The sequence below is a fragment of the Oryx dammah genome, unplaced genomic scaffold (assembly GCF_014754425.2).
Source record: "Oryx dammah isolate SB20612 unplaced genomic scaffold, SCBI_Odam_1.1 HiC_scaffold_14, whole genome shotgun sequence".
Taxonomy (NCBI): Eukaryota; Metazoa; Chordata; class Mammalia; order Artiodactyla; family Bovidae; genus Oryx; species Oryx dammah.
Window position 1 is genome coordinate 33,816,253 of NW_024070198.1, and position 24,495 is coordinate 33,840,747.

The window sequence follows — 24,495 nt, forward strand, 5'->3', positions numbered from 1 at the left end:
GTGTGTGTGTGTGTGTGTGTGTGTGTGTGTGTGTGTGTGTGTGTGTAAGGTCCATGTTGAAAGCATAGTAACTAGTCTTTATTTTCTTTCTTTTTTCGCCACCCCACGCGGCTTACGGGACCTTAGTTCTCCGATCTGTGATTAAATCCATGCCTTCAGCAGTAAAAGTGCCAAGTCCTAACAATGGGACTTCCAAGGAATTCCCTAACTGGTCTTTACATTACAGTATATTTGCCTATGTTCCAACCTTCCCCCCTCCCCATCATTCCTTTCCATTTATTTTGGCTGAAATATTCTTACATATGAAGAGTTAGAAGCCAGTGAAGCCACTGACAGATGTTCTTGAGAGTCTTTTATTACAAACACCCCACAAGTCCTTGAAATCTGGAGAATGTGGATTACTCAGTGGGGTTGTTGAAAGATCCTTAAAACATTTTCATTTTGCTATGGTAACTGAACTGATGTGATACCGGGAAAAAGGCCTGAAAATCCTGGCTCAAGGCTGTCCTCCATAGACACACCCTTAAGAGAGTACAAGAGTTGCTCCTTCTTCAAAATCTAGCCTCTTTTAAATCCCACCAGCGTCAACATGCACCCCACTTGGGGTGCGTCAGAACCTCATCTCTTTAGAGGTACATCATCCTTACTACTGGGTGAGTGAGCTGGGGGACTGGCCCGACCTCCCAAGTGGTAAACACCGGCTTTAAGAGAAAAAAGTTTCACTAAAGGGAGAAAAAACTACAGGTCCTCTTGGCCAGAATGAGTGGAAGTATCTCACTAGTTGTTTTCATAATCTTATCCAAAGAGTTCCATCAAGATGCGATCAAGAGGGTTGATTTTTTGGAAACCATTTTAGTAGCACACTCTGCAAACTCAAGCAATCCTTACAGAGAAAGGACACATTCCATTCAGTCTGGCCTCGTTAGCATTCCTCTGTCTCCCAGAAGACTTCATCAGGGATGAAATAAAAATGATTATTCAACAACTGAGGGCAACACTGTAAAGACAGTGTAGACCACTAGCTACTAGGGTGGTTTGGGGATAGCATCTACAAGTTATACAGTGAATTCTGCATTCCTATGATTAAAGTGCATGACTCTTGGTGGCTCAGACGTAAAGCAACATGATTAAAGTGACAATAAGTACTATCTTTAAGGTGCTAGTATTTTATAACGATAACCCACTTCAAAGCAACCATGAGTCATCAAAAATCCCAGAGTCCGGCAACTTCCAGTGTGCACCTGTCTGACTGACAGATGACAGGGTCAGGTACACACGCTTAGGCTGAAGTTCTATGTCGAAACAGGGATCAAATCATCCTGATGCTCCTGCTAAGTCACTTCAGTCGTGTCCGACTCTGTGCGACCCCATAGACGGCAGCCCACCAGGCTCCCCTGTCCCTGGGATTCTCCAGGCAAGAACACTGGAGTGGGTGGCCATTTCCTTCTCCAATGCATGAAGGTGAAAAGTGAAAGTGAAGTCGCTTAGTCGTGTCCGACTCTTCGCGACCCCATGGACTGCAGCCCACCAGGCTCCTCCGTCCATGGGATTTTCCAGGCAAGAGTACTGGATTGGGGTGCCACTGCCTTCTCCGCAAATCATCCTAATATTGGTGAACAAGTTCCTCTCCAGTTTGTTTGGTCTTTACTCCATTATTTTGAGAAAAAGTGATTTTCCCCCCTCCACTTAGAGTCTGCTCATATTAACTGAATTTTAAGACATCCGTTTTTATTCAGGGTCACAGGCAAGGGACAAGTTTCTAAATGATCAAATGACAAAATATCTCCATCTGATCTTACAGATGCCAGTTGAAAAAAACAAAAGCAAAGGAAATAGAGCTTCTAGGCAGACAAGAGGTTCACTGAGAATAAAGAAAAGATATTGAAAAATGAAAATAAGAGAGCTGTCATTCCCAGGGGTGGCAAGCCAAAAAAAAAAAAAAAAAAAAAGGCGGGGGTCCTGATAATCATTTCTCTGAAGCCAAGTCACTCCTTCACAAATGACATGTTAGTGATCAGGCCACACTGATGTAGCAGCTGTGTGACTGGTGGGGATCACATATATAGCTTCTTGTGCCTGCTAACAGCAGATCAAGAAGAAATGATTCCACATTCTAGAATATTGTTGTTCAGTTGCTAAGTCGTGTCCGACTCTTTGCAACCCCATGAATTGCAGCATACCAGGCTTCCCTGTCTTTCACTATCTCCCTCAGCTTGCTCAAACTCATGTCCATTGAGTTGGTCATGCTACCTAACCATCTCATCTATAGCATGGCTTCCAAAATGAATTTGGGCCTTTCTTTTCCCTGAAACACCAGGTGGTGTAGTTGGGTGGTTAAATGGAGGGACTGTGGACTGGGGTCTAGCCTGATTACTGCTCTGAAAAATACTTAATAGCCCAAGTGAAAAACGGGGGGCATCTGAGTAAGAAACAGATCATGATCAAGGCCTTGCAACTGTGTACAGCTCTTTGCTTCTGAAACAGGTAGAATATTGTCTCCTGGTGGTGATCTGAGAACAGAGTAAGATCAAGAGAAGGCTTTAGAATTGAGAGAAATGCTATAAAACCAAAGGAAAGAAAGGAAAAACAGGTGAGAGATAGAGTCTATCCTCCATGTGATCCATGTTCCATGGAGTTTTGAAAATATTTTGATGCTACCTAAGGTTTCAGTTACAAAAACAATCAAGAACATTTGTTTCCACTGACTCGTCTGAGCTTATCATGATTTTCCCCAAAGGTTTTTTATCTAACAAATCATCAGCTTTTGGAGATGGAGGCTACTTGGTGAACTTGGATTTGAGAGGCCAATCAAATGTAGCAAGAGCTGAGCAATGGCTGCAGAGTTTGGATTGAGTGATGTGATGGATGAAGTACAAAAAAAGTCTGGTGAGGAGGTCACCAGATGTTGGACCTAGAACTTAACTTTTCCCCTTGAATGCTTTCCTAAGAACCTGATTCATGAAGCAAGGCTTATTTTGTCTAACACAAGCATTTGAAACAAGAATCACCGTCAATGGAAGGTAGGAGGAAACCTCTTTTTCTGGCCAAATGGCCTTTCTACTTGGTCTGTGATAGAAGGGGGGGAAAAAGTCCTAAGAAGCAATTTCACCCAAACTGCAGTCCCAAGAATCAGTGACCGTAGACACAATGGACAGCAAGTACGTCTGGCATCACAGTGCCAAAGCCTTCCTTACCCGCAGCTTTTCCTCAGTCTTGGTCGATTGCTTACAGTCGGGATGCCAAACGGTAGAACCTGGAAAGACAACGCACAGCTAAGAATGAAGGAAATGGAAAGCAGCCACAGTCCAATTATAAGGAACTTCTGAAAGAGGCCCTGTGCCCAAGTAAATCATGGTAGCTCAAATTCCAGGTGAGTTCTCTGCATCTAGTCTGTGCTCGTTCTATAAGTTATAATCCTAGACCACAGAGACCACTCATTTGGCACAAGAGTGTTTTGATGAAAGAGACATTTAATTCTCAACTGGGCAGTGTTTTTTTTTTTTTTTTTTTCCAAATGCTATCATCATCCTTTGGGGACTTCCCTGGTGGCTCAGATGGTAAAGAATCTGCCTGCAATGTGGGAGATCAGGGTTCAATCCCTGGGTTGGGAAGATCCCCTGGAGAAGGTCAGGCTACCCACTCTAGTACCTGGAGAATTCCATGGGCAGAGGAGCCTGGCAGGCTACAGTCCATGGGGTCACAAAGAGTCCGTATTGAGCAACTAAGTTTCATTTTTCACTTTCATTATTCTTTAAAAGTAATGTCTGTGTACTTCCCAATATCTACTTTTAATTTCAGAAATATAAGCCATAAGCCATGTTTACATAACATCAAAACAACCAAGCAATTTAGATGAGGGCAATAAAGTCAAACCAGATCATCTATATCCAGAAGCAAAACTCACCAAATTTTTTTTGTTGCTTCAATTATACAGTTACCTACATGGACACAGGAAATCAATCCAACTAGCAGAAAGTTTGAAACTTACATTACAAATCCACAAGTTTTCCTTTAATTTTTAACCTGTTAGTTAACTTTAAAAGGTCTTCACTTTTAAACTAGTGAAGTTACTATTTAAGTGTTGTTTTCTGGTCCTGGGTCAATGACTCACTATATAGGAATTTAAGGTGCTTTCTTAGATGGTACCAATATCATAGAACTAAGCAAAACACTTATATCCAATAGAAAGCTCTTTTCTTATAAGATTTCAATGCCTGCCTATGCGATTTTTTTTTTTTGCCTAGGTATACAATGTATGTAATTCATGGCTAAGGTCTATATGTGAGTCCTATGTTCATGCAAGAATATGTTCAAATGTGGGAATGGTGGAAGAATTTGAAGAGGGACTTAAAAAGACTTAAGCAAATAGTTACTAAGTTGAAAGCATTTTTTTTGCCTAAATTTGTAAATTTATTCTGGCTACATTTAAATTGTTAAGAGTCATGAGGTTGTCTGCGCAGGACAATGTCAATGATATAAACTTAAAATGAGTCTCTGTATGAATATTTTATGTTTTACATTTCACTGTTGAACTCTTTCTCTCCTGAAAAGCTATCAAATTAAAATAACTCTTGAATTATTTTACACCACTGAGCTAAAAATACTATTAAATTGATGACAGTGTAAATACATTTTATATCAGAATAATACTTTAATCCCTATTTAGCAGTCATTTCTATCTCGCTTAACCCAGGACCAAAAAATCAAACCAAAGCCAGACAGACACATAGTCCATTCAGCACTGGCTTTTACTCTGAGGCTGGCTTCAAAGCACGGAAATCCTCTTAATGTGGAGAGCCGGGGGGAGGTAGGGTGGGCAGCAGGGCTGGAAGCAGGAGCAGGGTGCACTGAAGAAGTTCTACTGAGTGGACTTCCTGGCCCAGGACCCCGGGGGTGCACAAGGCATTGAATATCCTCCAGAGGTCAGACACACAGGGAATGCAAGCCAGAGAGAACATGAGATGCTGGGGAAGATGAAACTGCTCATTGTTCAAGGATGTGCCAGGAGCACAGGCAAAGAACACCAAAGCCCAACTCCAGGAAAGATTTACGATGCTCAAATTCGGCACATAGCCCAAATTACCAGGGTTGTTTATCTACAGTATGAATGTACTGTACTTGTGTACAGCCTGAAATCACCCTCTTCACTCAGCTTGCAGAACTATGTGAACATACAGAGGTGAGCCCAGAGCCCTGAGTCTCAGTTCTTAGCAGACACTCTTGGGGTGATGAACACTCTTGGGTCTTTGATGGTGAGTGCTGTAACCGACACATTCAGATCTAAAACAGAGCCTGGAGACCAACTAAAGAATAAATCTGCTCCATGCTGAACATGTAAAGTGACACTTGTCTATTGCTCCCAAGGATTCACAGTTTGTCCTGGAGGGAAACGTGTCATATAAAGCCCATATGAGACCACAGATTTGGGGCTTGTCACTCGCCTTCACCAGGCCTTTTAAAATTCAGTGAGATTTTCCACTGTAATTTTTTCAGAGAAATTATTCTAAAGCCAAAAAGGATGTCTGGGTTGTCAATTTCTCATACAGCTAGGGTTCTTTAAGGGGAGAGCAGCCAAAGCTTTGATCTAATACTCAAGAATCATTTCTGGAGATTTTTCTTAGTTTCATAAAAACAAAAATCAAGAGCAAAGCAAACCATACATTAAAACTACACATAGTGTTACATGCAGAGATGAAGAAATGACATGCAAAGGCCAATGAGAACCAGTAATTAGCAAACTGAACAAGCAATAGCTCTTATATTCTTGCTAATTTTACTGATCAGCCCTTGTCTATTTAATGACTCTTTCCTGCTAAAAATAGTAAAATGCTTGCACAGATGGTACTGTTTGACTAGAGGAGAATCCTTCCCTAAAACTCTCTGAAAAGCTTCAGAAGTTTAGAGGAGATAAAAGCTAATCATAGCTGTACATAGGGAAAATTTCTCAAAATTATTTTCATTAAAAAAAAATTGAATGGCCCTCTGGTAATGAGCACTTCCTTGGCATCAGAAACTTCTCAATTTCTCTATCAGGAACTTTGGGTGTGTTCTCTCTCACTCTCTGTCCTCTCTTTCACTATGACAGCGATCTCATCTTCATGGGATGAAGTATATCTGGGATGTAATTCACCAAATATGAGATTTTCTTCCTCCTAAAAGCCTGGATAAGAGCATACTGGGAGGCCCCCCCAAAATCCTTCTCCTAGGACAGTAAAGTGAGAAAAAAACCAAGTATTATAACCATCCAGTATGTAACATTTCTAGACATTCATTTCCTCTTTTGATCTTTTGTTTCCCAAGCATATTCCTGGGGGTTGGGTGGGAGGAGGCCTAGCTGATCTTTCCTCTTGCCTTATCTCCATGGCATCAAGTTCAATCCATTCATCCATAAGCAATCGGGGGCTCACCGCCAGCATGTCAATTGCTTGGCTGATTAATACTAACTGATGAGGTCACATTTGGCTACATTCATTTGGGATCTGGGTAGCCTTGCAGCTAATGAAATGCCTCCTTCTCTTAGAAACAAACAAGCATAGCCCGGTTTTCTCTCCCCGGGTGGGGAGAGGTTACTGCATTCTCCAGACCACCTTACCTTGAAGATACATTTCCTCTCCTTCTGTGAACATCTGGGTGCACCTGCTGCATCGTGCACAACTCGGGTGGTAATGCTTGTCACCCGCCTGCAAGAGAAGAGGTGGGAAACGTTCAGTCTATTGCTGGGCACTGTCCCCGCCTCTTCTCTGCACATGGCAATTCGAGGAAAAGAGAAAAAAGCTAAAGGTGGGAAAGATAATTGCCTAACTGACCAAACTTCTCATACCAACAGCCCTAGAAGCTGAAGCCGATGGCATTGGCCCCACGAGGGGCTCAAAGATCAGTGCTCGTGTCTGCCACGTGGGGCTGCCTTGCCTCTTGGGGTTTCTGGCACCCAGCTGTCTCTTGGCGTAGGCTCTCCTGGATAGTTGCCAATTACACACCACGTGCCTGACATGAGTCCTCTCCATCTCCCCAAAAAGTTCACCTCAAAAACATTAACATCCAAATTGATGTTGGAGGCCAATGTTGGTTTGTATTAAAGCAATAGAAAGAAAGGATCCTATTTAGCAGGTCCTTTTCTAGCTAAACAGTGTGAAAATAATATAATCTGCCCAGCTTACATCAAGATGAGAAAACCATAGTAAAAGGTATCATCCACTGCTTTTTAATTTCGGAAAGAGCCCTAACTTGCCTCTCTGCTGCTTATAAGAATCTTCTGCCAATGTCTCATTTTAATTGTTTTCTGAAGAAGGCATTTTATTGAGGCAGCTCTGCATTATTCATGGACATGTCACTTTCTTAACTATGACAGATACCATCATAGCAGGTGTTGACTTCCCCAAAGCGAAATGTCACTGGACACAGGGACAATTCTCTAGACAGGTGCCAAGTCACATTAGAGTCATGCTCCAAATACACACCTGACAAAATGAAATCCTTTCGTTCATAGTTTAGCAGAAAGTCTCACCACCTAAAAATTATCAAATGTACTCTGCAATTAAATCCTGTCATCAGTCAACCGTGAAAACACTTCTTTTGCATTAACTGTGCGCAAGGCAGCGCTGAGAGCCTAGAGTTAGAAGTGGCTTCACCCTGTGCCTGCGTGAAATCTCCACAGGAAGTCAGGTCAGGTGGTGATTCCTTTCTCACACCCTCTTGTACGAACTATGAAACCACTTGGCCACTGGAGTGTGAAATGGTGGTCAGCTACTCAAGATAACCCAGTGGGGAAAAAAAGTTGAGGTTATTTAAAACTAGAAGCCCGGAATGAATTCTTTTCAGTGGTGCCTGCCAGAAAATTCCAGAAGTGGAATTTTGTTCTTATCCATACAGCATTATTTATTTATCTGGGGGCGGGGTGGGGGGCGGTGAAGGGTATAGGATATGTTAACACAAAGTGGCTCTTTGCCTTAGGCCAGCCAGGGTCCCACGTGAGTGAAGGGAGGAAGAGAGCAAATATTACTCAGTGCTAAATGCTGTTGAGTCAGCTAGGAGATTAATGCTGGGAGGTCCCAGGCAGTGAGGACAATCTCTGAATTCTCAAGGAAAATGTAGAGGAGACAACTAAGGCCCCTTGACAGGAGTCTGGTGTAGTCTGCAGTGAAAGGCACACCCCTCAGTAAGCTAGCCATAGAAATTTCTGCACGCTGATAAAATGGACCCACCATATTTAGTGCTGCAATGTTAGAGACATTCTCATTAAAGATAGGAAACAGGCAGAGATGTACACTTTCACCAATGTTTTTCTTTACTGTTTTTCCTAGCCAATGTGATAGATCAAGAACAAGAAATAAGTACAAAGGTCACTAATAAAAGAGTTCAGTCGAGTAGCTAGATAAAAATTTAACACATATGTAAAAACCAATAGTTTTTCTATTCATTAACAATACAAATTAAGTCTAGGTGATGAGAAAACAGGTCCCCATTTGTAAATAAATATTTCAGTGCAAGATCTACACTAGGAAAACAGTTGAATTTAACTGATGGGCATGAAAGACTTAAATAGAGACATACGGTATTTATGGCAGGAAAAAATAAATATCGTGAAGTTGCCAAATTATGTAAAATGAGCCTCTGAATGCAACAAATTCTCAATCAAAATACAAACAGGCGTTTCTTTTATGTAAACTGACAGGCAAATTTTACAAGTTTACACGGAAGACAAAAATGCAGAAAAATGTAAAAGATTATTATCCAAAATATACAACAAGCATCTACAATGAAAACTAAATGGCAATATAGGCAAAAGGCAATTTCTGGAGGAAATATAGATTACCCTGAAAATAAAGAATTAGCTCAACCCCATCAGGAATCATGGAAACACCATTTAGAAAAAGAGTATTTTTCTTCAACAAATTGGCAAAGATAAAAAGAAGACTAAGGTGAGGGACTTCACTGGTGGTCCAGTGGTTACGAATCCACCTGCCGATGCAGGGGACACGGGTTCAATCCCTGGTCTGAGAAGACTGCACATGCTATGGGGCAACTAAGCCCATGCGCTCTAGAGCCTGTGCTCTGCAGCGAGGGAAGCCACCGCAATGAAAAGCCTGTGCACCCCAACTAGAGAGCAGCCCACACTCAATGCAACTAGAGAAAGTCTGCGCGTAGCAACAAAACCCCAATGGAGCCAAAAATAAATAAATAATTCGATTAAAAAAAGACTAGTGTGAAACAGGCCTTCTCACATATTGTCAGTGAGCAAAATTCCTTTTGGAAAGCAATACTTATTTAAATTTAATGTGTGCACACTACTCCTTGATGAACAATTCCACGTGTGAAAGCCACTCTACAGAAATTCTCATACCTGTGTCCAAAAGTATTAAGGATATTTGGTGTGGGATTATTTATAACGGCAAAGAACAAGGAAACAGAAGCCTAGATAAGAAAGTGGTGAAACAAAATATTGACTCATATATAGCCATTAAAAGGATGAAGTAAACCTACATATACTTACATGGAAAGAGTTCAAACTAATAAGAGAAAAAACTCAAACAGAAACAGTACCTATGATACGGCCACACACAGCTGTGGTCAAAAGTGTGGAGATACTGGGTAAGCCTGACTGGATTGAAATCCAGTTTCAGCACTATGTGATCCTATGAAGGCAGCAATCTCTCTAACCTTCACTTCCACACCTGTAAAATGGGTAGAATAATAGCATTTATCTCATGAAGCTGATGAGAGAGGACTAGTATATTTCCTGGCATGCCCCGCTCTCGCCAACACTGACCACCAGTCCTATAAGTCAGGCACAGTTACTATTGTTTAAGCCTAAGAAGACACACACACACACATTATATATATATATATATATATATATAATATATATTCTATAAATAAATAAATATATATACACACATAAATTTATTTATTTATTTATATTGATTTTCTATGTGTGTGTCCTGCCAGAGAGAATGTGGGGCGAATGCACGCCAATTAATTTTCTGTGGTTCCTTGTGGAGAAAGAGGAAAGAGTAGAGGTGGGAACCTAACAACTTCCTTTATGTGTTTCTGTATTGCTTTGATCTTTAACAAGAATTCATCTTTATGTTACTGTGTAATAAGGAAATAAAAACGAAGAAGAAAAAGGTCCATTGTCTCTTGGAGTCATTACGTGATCTTGGGCAAACCACAGACTCTTGGAAAATCTGCTGTAGAGATGATGGAGTTGATAGCGACAGGGACAGTAAAAGGGAACATTTTTATTGTGATGATTTGGTGTCAGTCACTGTTCTCCATACTTCGTAAACATTCAGGCATTCGTTTCACAAGAACCTACTGAGGTTATTACTCCCCACTCTCCAGATAAGGAAGCTGAGGCTTGGGGAGGTTTAGTAAACTTGTCCCCGGTCACACAACTAGAAAGTGGTAGGGCCAGGGTGAGAACCCAGGTGGTCTGACTCTGGAGCGCGAGTCCCTAGCTAGGATCATAGCTAATCGCCACATGGTACCTCACGGCTGTATCCACCTCACAGGGATGCCAGGGTGAACGATCGAATGGCATTGACGATGCTATGACGCACTGCATAAAACAATAACAGGAAAATGACGTAATGAGCTTCTGAACAGAGGTGGTTCTAGGACCATCCACATAAAGAAGCCTTGCTAGTGCGGTCTGGGATGCTGATAAAAGGCTCTCTGGATGCTACCCTTGCCCAAGGACAGGCACGGGGGAGTAGCTATTACATGAACTGTCACACAAGATAGGTGGGAGGTTCGGGCAGGGCCCCTGTGGCAGGGCTCTGCTCTGCAAATCTTTAGTAAAAGCACTGCTGAGAAACACTGCCAGTGTAACTCCAGGGGCATCGGTCTTGACCTGTGTACTTGCTTCATCCCCAGATGCTGAACACGTCAGGAAATACAGTGAGCCAGAATCGAAGGGCAGTTGCACAGCTGTTCAAAAGTCTGTCTGTGCCACAGTGCAGGCCTGGGGGGTGGGGGTTGGGGGGAGGGCACAGGGTCAAGGGCTCGAGATAAGGGAGCCCCCCAACCCCGCATGTGTTTCACTTCTTCTTACATGACAGTTCTCAGACAAGCCCTGTGTGCAGGGCCAGGAAAAGTACCAGAGCTGAACAGAGACAGGGTTATATGCAAACTACCAAAAAAAAAAAAAAAAAAAAGGATGTAGCTGAATCCAAAGCATTTAAATTAGAGTCATTTTTAGAAAAAGGAAAAGTATTTCACATAATGAGCAAAATGAGAGTAAACAGCACCCATGGAAGAATGAAGAGGAGCACACAATTCAAGCGGAGAGGAGGCTGTTGATTGCAAACTTTTCAAGCAGTGTCGGCTTTGCTGTGACGGGTGACTCCATAAATGATGGTTACCAAGTACCTGACCCCAGACTCACATCCTGCAACTCCAGCTCTGCCCCAGCCCGACAGACCAGATGTGTCTTTGGGACTTCCTACAGTCCTGTGGCGAATGGTGACTTTTCATCCATCTTTGTACCTTGCTACTTAAAAAACTACAACCTTATTTATTGTCACACATTCAAAACGCATACATTAAAAAGCTTACATTCGGACTGGCACTTAACTCTAGTTGAGTTTTATAAAAGCACCGGCATACACAAAGTGCTAGAAACTGCTTGCCTTTAATAGCGCTGATTAAGTCACGCTTCTGTGGTTATTATTTCTGTTTAGTTGATCTCTAAATTGAAGTATAAACTTTATCATACAGGCGAGAATTCCATCTGGGGAAACACCATCTGCTACAAGGCAGAATTTGGTGCAAGGTACCAAATTTGTGAAACTTACTATCTGGAAGAGGAGAAAGGAGCTCTGAGCTCTTTGTGGACACTGGGTGCAGGAAAAGGGCTACAAGATTCCGAGTCAGGAGACTGGGGTATCATTTCTTTATTTCTTATTCACGAGACCTCCATTATGTCACTATTTACCATCTCCAAGGCCCTGGCCCTCACTTTGTAGGAAGTGAAGGGCTGCTGCTGCTGCTAAGTCGCTTCAGTTGTGTCCGACTCTGTGCGACCCTGGACTAGACAATTTCAAGTCCCACCCCGCTGTAAGATTCTATGATTCTGTGTAAAATCCCACCCCTCTCCAAGCTTACATGGCAGTGTTGACAAAAAAAAGCAATCTGGGTAGAGAAAGGACCTTCTTGATGGCAGAGATTGGAAATGAACCAAAGACCCCATAGTTCTGAAAGCCAGGAGTTCTGGTACCCTAAGCCCTGTGCTGGGATAACAGACCACTGTGGGCAGAAAAGAGAACTGAGATTACAGACCCCATCCTTGACAGATAATTCTCTTAGCTCCGGGATGGCTAACTGTCCTTTTCAGTTTCTCTCTCCGCCTTTACCCCCCACCATTTCTCTTGTAGTACTTTACTCCTGATACAGCTCAGGAGATATGGAACAGGGTCCTTGAAGTCAGCCTTCAGCCATTTATAGCTCAGACCACACCTCCTTCCCCAAAGGACTTCCGGATGCTTATCGGAGAAGGCTGTGATCTGAAAACAATGAAACAAAAGCCTCAGAGGAAAAGAAAAATCAAAAGGTTTCACTCTCAGGCCAACTTGTTCGCTGTGATGCGAGTTTCTCAGTAGATGAGGACAAAAGAGAAAATGGGCCACTTTGGTCTCACTGGGTTAAAAAATGGCCACATACAGTTGTCACTAGAGAGGCAAGGTTTCCTGATTCTAAATTAGCCACAGGCTGTGAACCTCAACCATGGGCTGCGGTTCCATAGGGCTTGCTCTGTTTCAGGCGTGTTTCCCAGGGCTCTGAGTGACAGGTCTCACACAGCCCTGTGAGGGACGTGTTCTTTCACAACCGTGTTCTTCGAACAATGAAACGCTCAGAGAAATGAAAACTCAGAGCAAACAATTTCTCCAAAGCTCCCAGTGCTTCCACAAAGCAGAGCTGGGCTGTGAGTCCTGACTGCCTGACTCCAGGCCTCCTCTTGCATAAACTCCAAAAAGCCCCAAAGGGATACTCACAGGGGGAACCTCAGTTCTGGAGCAGCTAAGCAACTTCCACACTGATTTCACTGATGGCTGGAAACATCCAAGCAGTTTTTCTTCTATAAAGCCTTGAGAAAAATGGAGGGTGTAGACTAAAGGCCACTGAATGAAGTCATTTTCACAGGGGAAGTTAAACCATCAAGGTCGAGGGTGGTAGACCTTTTTTAAAAAAGATCTAACTTGATTCAGAGATGGTGTTCAGAATACCCCAAAAACGAAACAAATTGCTTTTCTGTCCCTGCATGCTAAGCCACTTCAGTTTTGCCTGACTCTTTGTGACCCTATGGACTGTAGCCCGCCGGGCTCCTCTGTCCATGGGATTCTCCAGGCAAGAATCCTGGAGTGAGTTGCCATTTCCTCCTCCAGGGGATCTTCCTGACCCAGGGATCAAACCTGTGTCTCTTACAGCTCCTGCAGTGGAAGGCAGGTTCTTTATCCCCAGCACCACTCGGGAAGGCCCGGAGACTGTTGGAAACATGGCTCTCTGGTTGATGATGCTTTCGGATTTAAGGACACACAAACATTTGGAGGTCAGTTTGCTTGCCTAGATCAGGGGTTTTCTAACTTTAATGCACACAAGCAACACCCAAGGGACTTTTAAAAATGGGTTCAATGGCCCTAGGGTGGGGCACAGAGATCAGCTTTTATTTTGTAAGCGCTGACAAAAGTCTATGCATATCCTCATGAACTGGGGAAACCTCATGGTAGACGAGGAAGTCAAAGGTAGCAACAAGGACGTTGCTTCCCTGGCAGCTGTATGGGCGGGGAGAGAGGCAGAACCACACTAGTTCCTGGTATTGCTCCTGAAGAAAGGCAAGGTGGGGCTAACTCAGGCTTCTTTGCATTTGCTGCTTTTTCCCTTGAAGTGGGAGAGGTTTCCAATGCAACCGGACTAGCTTGATCTCGAAGTTACCACTCACCTGTTCCGGAAGGCTGTTTTTCCTGATTCAGCATTCTGATTGGGCAGGATAATGAGGGTGTGCCTTGGCCCAAAGTTTGGGTCCTGGGCAAAGATGAATAAATCAGTCCGCCCAGGCAGCTTGCACGAAGCCCAGAGGGCTCTCCGTAAGTCTGCAAAGCCAGGCTGCACAGGGACTAGCATCCTGCTGCCCCACTCCCTCACCAACCATAACCCCAACAGGGGCCCCTGCTCCAAATATCAGGGGGAGGGTTCCCCAGAAAAGATCACAAAATGGCGTCAAGAGATAGCCACAAGCGCACTCCAATGCTCTGGTTCCCTTTGACCAGCTCAAAATATAAAAGGATAAAAAAGGCTGCAATATTCCAGTGGAAACGCATATTGGCCTTTTTTGCAAGTGATTGCTGCTGTCTTTATCTCCTTTTAGATATCTCCTTCAAGGATCTTATCTCCTTCAAAGAGATCAAACCAGTCAATCCTAAAGGAAATCAGTCCTGAATATTCATTGGAAGGACTGATACTGAAGCTAAATCTCCAATACTTTGGCCACCTGATGCCAAGAACTGATGCTGGGTAAGATTGAAGGCAGGAGGAGAAGTGGACGCCCGAGGATGACATGGTTGGATAGCATCACTGATTCGATGGAGATGTGTTTGAGTAAGCTCTGGGAGCTGGATGGACAGAGAAGCCTGGTGTACTGTGGTCTACGGGATCTCAAAGAGTTGGACACAACCGAGTGAATGAACTGAACTGAACTATCTCCTTCTAAGGCACTCAGTACAAAAATTTCTAAGTAGTCTTTGCAGTTTAACAGTACAAGATAAATGCTATCTTTAGATGTGTATATTCCTGGAAGACCTAACCAGCCTCTTTTTAAATTGATCAACAGGATCAGTGCAATCGCTACCAAAATCCCAGCCAGATTATTTGTACATTGGGAAGCTGATCCTAACACGTACATGGCAATGCAAAGGGCCTTGGAGAGTTAACAATGTTGGAAAAAGAACAGGATAATGGTAGAGGACTTAAACTACCTGATTTCAAAACTTATAAAGCTACAAGTAATCAAAATGGCATGGTATCAGCACTGAGACAGACATAAAAGTCAATGTAATGGGAGAGACAATTCCAAAATAAACCCACACATTTATGGTCAGCTGATTTCCAATAAAGTATCATGACAGTTTGATAGAGAAGGGATGTTTTCTTTTAATAAATACTGATGAGACAACTGAATGTATATGTCCCATCAGATCCCTACCTTACACCATACACAAAAATTAATGTCTAGTGGATTACAGACCTACATATAAAAGCTAAAACTATAAAACTACTAGGAAAAAAACATAAAATCTTTGTGACTGCAGGTCAGGCAAAGATTTCTTAGATGTTATACAAAAGCATAATTATAAATCAGATGTTGTCAAGATTAAAACCTTTTCTCTTCAAAAGACATCAAGAAAATGGAAAGACCTGCCACAGACTGGAAAAAATTTCTGCAAATCATATTTCTAAAAAAGGAACAGCATCCAGAATATATAAAGAACTACTAGAGTGCAATAATAAGAGGCTGCGCAACTCAGTTAAAAAGTGGGCAAAAGATTTAAATAACACTTCACCAAAGAAGATATATGAGTATGATACATGAAAATATTTTAAACATCATCAGTCAAGCTAATAAAATTAAAGCTTCAAGGAAATACTACAATGCAATGAACCAACTACAAAGCAATGGCCATAATGAGAAAGACTTTTCCATAGCACATGTTAGGAGAACATGAAGAAACGGGAATCCTCATCGATGGCAGGTGAGAATGAAAAGTGGTGCAGCTACTCTGGAAACCTCTTTGGCAGTTTCTCAAACAGCTGAACGTAAATTTACCAAGTGATCCAGAACTTCCACCCCCAGGTTTCCAACTAAAAGAAACGGTAACTTAGGTCCACACAAATTCTTAGGTGCAAAAGTTCACAGCAGTGTTCTTCATAACAATCCCAAACTGGAAATAATCCAAATGACTCTCAGCTAAACAGACAGACAAAATGCGGAACATTCACAAAAGAGAATACTGCAAAGTTACTGCTTTTAATAAAAAGAAACAAACTGCGGATACATACAACTACACAGATGACCCTCAATAACACGATGTTCAGTGAAAAAAGCCAGGCGTGGAAGACTACATATTGCATGATTCCATTTTCTACGAAGTTTCCAGAAAAGGCAAAAAGAAAGAGACATAAAGTAGACTGGTGCTTGCTGGGAAGGGGGATGGAATAAGATTGAGCAAGGTTGACTGCAAAGTCAAACTGAGGTGATGAAAAAGTTGTAAAACTGCATTGTGGTGATGGCAGCACAAGCGCTTAAATGTAATAAAAATAAACTGTATCCTCACAATGGGTGAATTTTATGGTATGTAAACTATTCTTTAATAAAGAATAAAGAGACAGGACAATTAAAAAACAAGAAAACATTGATGGGTTGGGGAAAGACCTAATGGGAAGATCCACTATTTACCTCAAGGCGTGAGTGCACTCATTCCTTTGGTGGGGGCACAGATTCCTTTGGAAAGTTATTGAAAAATAAAGTTTGTTTTTTTTTTTTCGGAACAAAATATACCTGCGTATGTGTGCAGTATAGCAGTTGTCCAAAGACTTGAACATTTTCAAAAGGATAAGAAAACAATTGTCTAATGTGCTAATCAAATTATCATTTCTCTTTCTTCAGAGGGATCACTATTATTCTGTATAAGACAGAATTGCAGAGAGACTGAGTAACTTGCCCAGGAACTCACGAGAAGTCGGAATAAAAACCTGGGCTATGACATTAACCTTAGTGTCGCTACTAGGAATCTCTCAGGCTGGTTCTTTGGCTATGTGCTTTCATGCACAGTATTTAATTGCAGTTTTCTCTGAACTTTTGAGGTAGGTGACATCGTTCTTATTTTATAGTGATGAAACCTAGGCTCAGAGGCCAAATGACTTGCTGTGCCAAAACCAAGGTCACACAGCTAAGTGTCACAACTAGGAAACATCCCAGGTCCATGGATACAGGTCCAATTCTCTTGTACCAATATCACCACATCACAGATCCACTGCTTCTCTTGTTTCAGAAATCCTAGGCAATTAGAAAAATAACTCATGTATGACACACAAAGTTGGTCAAGATGACTGAGAATGTTTTGTTAACATGTGTTGTAGAAATTTTGCCAAATTTCAAGGCAGAGCAAATAACAACACTGAAGGCAAAGCATAAATCGGAAACACAAGGATCTCCACATTTGAAACTGACCTCTTCTCCCTGGTATTCCTGCAGCCCTGGGCTTGGACTGTCCCATGTGTTTAACTTTGCCTCCTGTTGTTATGGCGGAGCTGGCTGTCCCATCCCACTGCCCACCATGGAGTGGAAGGAGATGGGCTCTGGAGCCCAGAGAACCCAGGGTCTGCATTGCAACTTTGCAAACGGTGTGGCCTTGGGCTCTTTTGGGGATTTATTTCTCCATCTATAAAAACTGATATAAGAAAACCTGCCATGGAGGATTGTTATGAAAATTAAATGTGTGTATATCCTAAGTCACTTCAGTTGTGTCTGATTCTTTGTGACCCCATGGACTGTAGCCCGCCAGGCTCCTGTGTCCATGGGATTTTTCAGGCAAGAATACTGGAGTGGGTGGTCAGGCCCTGTTCCAGGGGATCTTTCTGCCCCAGGGATCAAACCCACATCTCCTGCCACTCCTGCATCGTAGACCCATTCTTTACCACTGAGCCCCTGGGGAAGCCCAAAGGCAAGTTCAGTTCATAACAAAGGAAGTCTGGTTCCCAGTGCAGGGGAGCTGGCTGCTTCTATTTCACATTAGATTCTACATCCTTTTACAGATGTGGTCTACACCCGTGTCATCAGAACTCTAGGATCTCTCTTGCTTTCCATAGAGCAAGTTCTCTAGGAATGTCAGGTGAATTAACAGGCCAACAGAAGCCCTTATCCCCAAACCTCTAGACGGATAACAACTGTTTCTTGAATGATTATGGCCAAAGGAGAATTAGGTGGTGAACTTCTGTGCCTCAGCTGTCATGTCGGTATGTACTTGTTTCCAGACACCATGCTAAGCAAACCACATCCCACCCGACTCTCCCTGCAATCCCGTGAGGTAGGTATTATGTCCATTTAACAAATGAGGAAGTTAAAGCTTCGGAAGATCAATCAATCACCCAAGGTTACTCAATTGGCAAGGGCTGGAATCGTAGTCTGAACTCTGATCTGTCCAAGCCCATACTGCACTCACCACCACCAGGCCCTCCAGCCTCCTCCCACCCCCGCCCTCCCCCCCACACTTAGCAGCTCCATTCATGAGCGGAGACCCTCACTGAGATCAACCCTAAAGAGGCGTATTTCCTATGACTGTACAGCATCATCTTTCAGCTTTTTCTTTTTTTTAAGAATACAAATAAAGTCTTATTGTACCAAATCAAAGTCTTCATATTTTAGTTTGCTAAGGCTCAAGGAAGACTACACCATTTAAGATCTTAACAAAAATTTTTACTTTCACGATCCCTCCCACCACTATTCAAATTGTGTGCTCAAATGTTATAAAACAAAACAAAAACCCCAAACCACAAATAACACCAAGTCCTTCAAAGACAACTCTCCCAAAGTTATTTCTTGACACAGGTGATCTTCGTGGCACGGACAGTGTGCTCCTAAACCCTTGTGAAGCAGCCCTGGCAGTTCCAGCCTGCCCGTCATTTTCAAATCCAGTAACAGCCGTGTCACGTGTCCCCGATACTCAATGCACTTCCTTAAAACCAGGAACTGACTGATCCAAGCAGCATGGATTAAAGTCACCTCACTAGTCTCTCTGATAAGTTATTAAGGAATACAACGCAGTTTAGAGGGTAGCCAGGGACCCAAGGATTGGGGGTTGAATTTCCTCGGATATTAGCTGAACTTGGCATTCCCTGACCAGGTGTTTTGTTTGTCTCATTACAGGTTCACCTACAGTTTGGCTTTTGTCAGCAAAAATACCATGCATTTTACACATTGTATCACAACATTCTCCCTTACAAGGTAGGCAGAAAGTCCTGAATGCACTTTCTTCCCTCCTTCTTTGGAGCAGGAAAGAGGTATGCTGTATTTTTCTTAAGTATACTTCTTTGTTGGCGTAGAACATATACGAGAAAAGCACACAAATCATACAGTTCCAGCTCAATGAATTGTCATAAATGCAACACAAGCTGTAACCAGCACCCAAACCAGGTAAGAGAACGTTATCTGTACCCAGAAGCCCCTCCATGCCTTCTTCCAGCCACTGACTTCTAATCACTATGCCAACTTCTAACGTTTACCTCTCTTTGAAGTTTACATAAGTGGAAGCAGATACGTCTGGCTTCTCTTACTTGACAAGGGCTTCCCTGGCGGCTTGGATGGTAAAGAATCTGCTTGCTATGGGGGTGACCCAGTTTCGATCCTTGGGTCAGGAAGATCCCCTGGAGAAGGAAATGGCAACCCATTTCAGTATTCTTGCCTGGAGAATTTCATGGACAGAGGAGCCTGGCAGGTTACAGTCCAGGGGGGTTGCAAGGAGTCCAACACGACTGAGCGACTGAAGCTTTCACTTTTCTCTTAATCAACACCATGAGAATTATTCACAATGCTGTGTGTACTTGTACTTCACCACGTCTCACGACTGCACAGTATTCCTTTGGGTAATTATACTACATCTTATTATCCATTCCATTCTTTTTTTTTGGCCACACCATGTGGCTTGTGGGATCTCAGTTCCCCAACCAGGGATCGAATGCAGGCCCTTGGCGGTGAAAGCACAGGGTCCTAACTTTTGGACCACCAGGGAGTTTCCTATCCATTCCACTCTTGATGAGCATGCTGGTAGCTTTTAAATGTTGGCTGTTTTGAACTGTGTTGCTGTGAAAATTCCTATGTCTTTTAGTGAATTACATACACATTTCAGTTGTACGTATACATAAAAGTAGATATATGACAAGGTCATTGGGTACGTTTATGTTCAGATTGAGGCCTGCCAAACAGTTAACCCAAATGGCTTTTGCCTTTTATTACAATTTTAATCTGAGAGGAATTTGAAGGAATTAAATAAGAAGAATCAAATTAAGAGCGCTTTACTGACTAGATTCCCAAAGTGTTTTTCTAACCTCTGTGAAGTGATTTTTTTTTTAATAAAACAGTTTCTCAGTAAAAGCTCTGCAGTATAATCTCATCAGGTATCCATTATTCTGAGACCTCCAGAGTGCCACTGAAAAATTTCCAATTCTCCTTTTATCCTCATCTTTCTGTTGGTAGAATCCTTTGAACTGATGGAGAGACGTGGATGAAATGCAAATAGTCCTCATGTTTAATTCTGAAATTGACTCAGAATCAGCGGGCGATGGCTGACTCTGCCTGGATCTCTCTGTGTAAGTCTTTGTCATGAAGCTTCAAAAGTGACTTCTAGTTAGGACCAAGGTCCAGTGGAAAAGGTCAAAAAAGAATTGGGATTGGAAAGTTGAAAACTTTGGTGGCCACTAAAAGATTTCACTTTTCCTCTCGTGATTGAGCTTAAACATATCATATCAACTGTTTTTACTGTTATCTTTTGCATTTGTTTTGTAATTGAATGTTAGTACCTTCCCATTTAATCCACCCAGTGATTTGGGGGCACACTTCTGCCTATCTATGGGCTAAGAAAAGTCTTCAAGGTTATAGAACTAGGGTTCAATCTAGTTTTAATTAAGTCCATTCTCCCTTTCCACCACATCCAGCTACATGTCAAGGGTCAGAAAGAGTGGAAATTACTTTGGTGACTTGGACAGCTTAAAAAATAATAAGCATTGTCTTTCCTTCTTCCATAAATTCTCATGTGGGAGTACAGCAGCTAACCACCCAGGAAAGATCCAAGGGAATCTTTGAAGACTATCTCTTGTACAACAATAACTCACTTTGGGCAATGACTGTAGAAACTGTAGGTAAGAAAAGGATCTTCCATTCCTGGGGTTTCATCAGAAGTCAGTTGGGTAGGGTCCATTGGCTTGTTTTAGACATTGGGTTGCCCCAGTTCCTAAATGTGCAATGTCAGGCCTGGTGAAAGGTGGATCTTTGAGAAATCTGTTCAATTGAACCCTCCACTGAACTTTCAGAATGATTGGATGCACTGGGACCTAACTGTTCATGTCCCCCAATCCTATGCACTTTCTAAAAAGGCTTGTATCTTCTAGAATGTTAAAATGGTGGAAAAGCACTGATTCTGCCTAGTGTACAGGACTGTTATGTAGGTAAAAGAGATGTTAATTACAATAAATTCACCTTGAGTAATATGATACAGGGAGACAATGAACTAGGTTGCAAAACCCCAGCTGATTCTAGGCCGTGGACCCAAGAAAGACAGACTCTGGGAATCCAAAGAGATATTCCTGCAAATATTGAATAGATGCCAGGTCAGCTGTTGCTTTGCAGGTGGTAACAACTATTAGCATAACTCCAGGGAGGGACAATAAGAAACTCTTCATGTTTCTGCTTTAATGCAACCTGTTTTTTGAATACAGACACCATCCTATAGGCAAGGTCAAAGGTTTGACATCTTTTCCTTTCTTAACACCAGGAGATAAATATTTGCCGTCAAATTCAACATTCTTGAAAGTTACTCCCAGTTGGATAATTATCTCTTGTGCAAGGGCAAACACTTACGGTTTCTTATTGCTCATGATCTCATTCCTGGTCTCCTTACCAACCCAAGAGCATGTTGGGAGTCAGAAATGCACAATAACAGCAATCCAAGGGTCTCGTCACTGCCTGATGTTCCAGGGAAAGCAACGATCAATACATGTCCTGATGGCCAAATAGCACAAGTGCACGCTCAGGAGAGAGAATAGGAAAGAGCACGCAGCTCCCCTTTATTTATTACCTTAGTAATGACTTTGTAACTCATAGGAAACATATAGAAAGCAGGGCTTTTTAAATTAAAAATATTTAAGCTTGTTATACAGTGTACAGGAAATGTCTTCCAACTCCATAAGATTCTAGTTTGTCAGCTGCTTTTCTTCATCAAGTTGCTATCTCTAAAGAAAATTCCAGTTCTGTGATTTTTACCCTTCTCCAGCAATTACAAACATTTCTCCATCCCATCTCATTCTTTTTCCTTCCTTAATATTTCTAGTTGAATGTAACTCATAAAGGACTTCACAAGAGTCAGAAAAGACACAGGGCCTTGTACATAGCCCTTTCCTTGCTTTGGGGTCTTGGGTGATCCTAATAAGTTATTTCCACTAAAACCACGGCTCTAAGTTATCACCTCTTTTAGAGATTGGGTCAGCTCTGGGTTGCCTACAGCCCACTATCAGACTAAAAATATTTTTTCTTCCCCACGGTTAGAGAAGTCGTCAGGGTGGGAACCAATACCAGAGCAGTCAGAAAAACACAGCTTGCTTTTAAAAACATCCTTGTCTGATTTCCTCTCCTATTGTGGCTGGACTTTACCTCCTTTAACAAACAACCAAGCCTTTCAGCCCAGAATCTGTAGGGCCCAGCCTCTTACCATTTCCCTGAGAGTGGAGGGGAGAGGTGCTCTGGGCATCACTGAGTATCAGGGCTAACAGTCAGTAGAAGAAACAAACAGAGGGCAAATTAAATTCTAAGATGGAGGGGGAGGTGTATGAAAGCACGCAGGGGCCCGGGTTTAACAAGACCCAAATCAAAATCCATTTCAAGCAAAGCTCATGCCCTTGGATGGCAACCAAAATGTTCCTGTATCCTGCAGAGAGAAATACAATTCACATTCCACACTCTACACCCTGGGTGGGTGCCTGCCTCGTCCCTGGTCCTTTGGATTCCTCTAGAAGGGCAAGCCTCGAGGCCGGAGACAGGATAAGCAGGTGGTGCTGGCTGCCCTGCCAGTCGTACCTGCCACCCCTCCCACCCACCATGTCAGGTCACAGAGGGTCCTGTCAGAGAGGAGCCAGTGACCTTGACGGGGCTGTACGCTGGGACCCAAATGACAGCCTGAGCCACAGACATCAAAGTGACTCTGTGCGGTCACACAGCTCTAACCTTCAAAGTATTAGACTGTGCAACCTGAGCCGATGTTAAGCCTGTACTTTTCCTCAGGGCAGCAGACCAGCTTGAGTTCTGAGGTCGAGTCATCCAAATGCTCCTTAGCAAAGCACACTGAACTCAGTCACAGCCAGCTGGCTCCTTTGACAACAGACAGACGGACAGACAGACAGGAAAAGCCCAGCTGCCTAAGCAAAGTGGCCACACTACAGAGAAATGCTGGTCAGTTCTCCTTCCTCACCACTGAGCAGCTGGATCAGAGGTCCTTTACTGAGCGAAGGATGTTTAAATGCCAGGGGCATTTTTATTGAACACCACGTAGATCACAGTCCTCCCTGGACAAGAAGTCTTTAAAGTCATCCCATTACCTACTGATGAAAGGAGATCCAATCAGTCCATCCTAAATGAGATCAGTCCTGAGTGTTCATTGGAAGGACTGATGTTGAAGCTGAAACTCCAATACTCTGGCCACCTGATACGAGGAGCTGACTCACTGGAAAAGACCCTGATGCTGGGAAAAATTGAAGGTGGGAGGAGAAGGGGACAGAGGATGAGATGATTGGATGGCACCACCAACTCAATGGAGATGAGTTTGAGTAAACTCCGGGAGCTGGTGATGGACAGGGAGGCCTGGCGTTCTGCAGTCCAGGGGGTTACAAAGAGTCAGACACAACTGAGTGACTGAACTGAACTGAACTGAACTGATGAAAGTTGAATTCCTACCCCTGGCATTCAACAGCCTCCACTATCTGGTCTCAACCTACCTGTTCAGCCCTCGAGAGAGCACGGAGGAGTAGGTCTGAGAGGGCTGGGGAGACAGCAGTTTTAACCGGCTCAATGGCAACCCACTTCAGTACTCTTGCCTGGAAAATCCCATGGACGGAGAAGCCTGGTAGGCTACAGTCCATGGGGTTGCAAAGAGTCGGACATGACTGAGCGACTTCACTTCTTTTCCCCTTGTGATTCTCCACTGTAGCCCAGACTGAGAACTGATAGACTAGAGTAAGTCTTTTCCAACTCCCCAGACTCAGGCTTTCATTCCCTTTGACTTGCATTTATTTCTTGTCCCAAACATATAGTCCTTAAACGTTGATATAAAGTAAGCACCATTTATCCAAAGCAATAAATAACTGCTGTCTACTCAACAAGTTTTCCCACTACACTTTTCATTTCTCAGAAGAAAGAACACTGTCTTACTCATTTTTGTATTCCAGAGTCTCACAGGTGTTGAGCAGATAGGTATTTTTCATAAAAATAGTCTGTTTTATATTTTTTAAAAATACCAATGCTCCAAGCACTGAGCTAAAAGCTGCCTTCTCTAGGGATCTTTTCTTATCATTTTGACCTGGTAGGACCCAGGCCTCATCTGTACTCTTAAATAAATAGCATTTACTTATCCCATTCATGTAGTGCCTCAAGTTTGTAGATATTTATGTGTTTTTGAACTTTCACTTTTAGATTTTGTGAAAGCAGGGACTGTGTCTCTTATCATTGCATATTATAATGATAAT

General features: G+C 42.7%; 1 protein-coding gene across 30 annotated transcripts in view; it reads right to left on the reverse strand.

Moving 5' to 3' along the window:
• The window catches only part of ABLIM1 (actin binding LIM protein 1), a 335,325-nt gene that overhangs the window by 48,499 nt on the left and 262,331 nt on the right, over positions 1–24,495 (reverse strand). For all 30 annotated transcript variants that reach the window (XM_040255045.1, XM_040255075.1, XM_040255076.1 and 27 more), the window contains 2 exons: positions 6,593–6,680; positions 3,195–3,253 (listed from right to left, as the gene is read on the reverse strand). In XM_040255045.1, the coding sequence (XP_040110979.1) occupies positions 3,195–3,253; positions 6,593–6,680 (147 nt within the window). The remainder of the gene's footprint in view (positions 1–3,194; positions 3,254–6,592; positions 6,681–24,495) is intronic.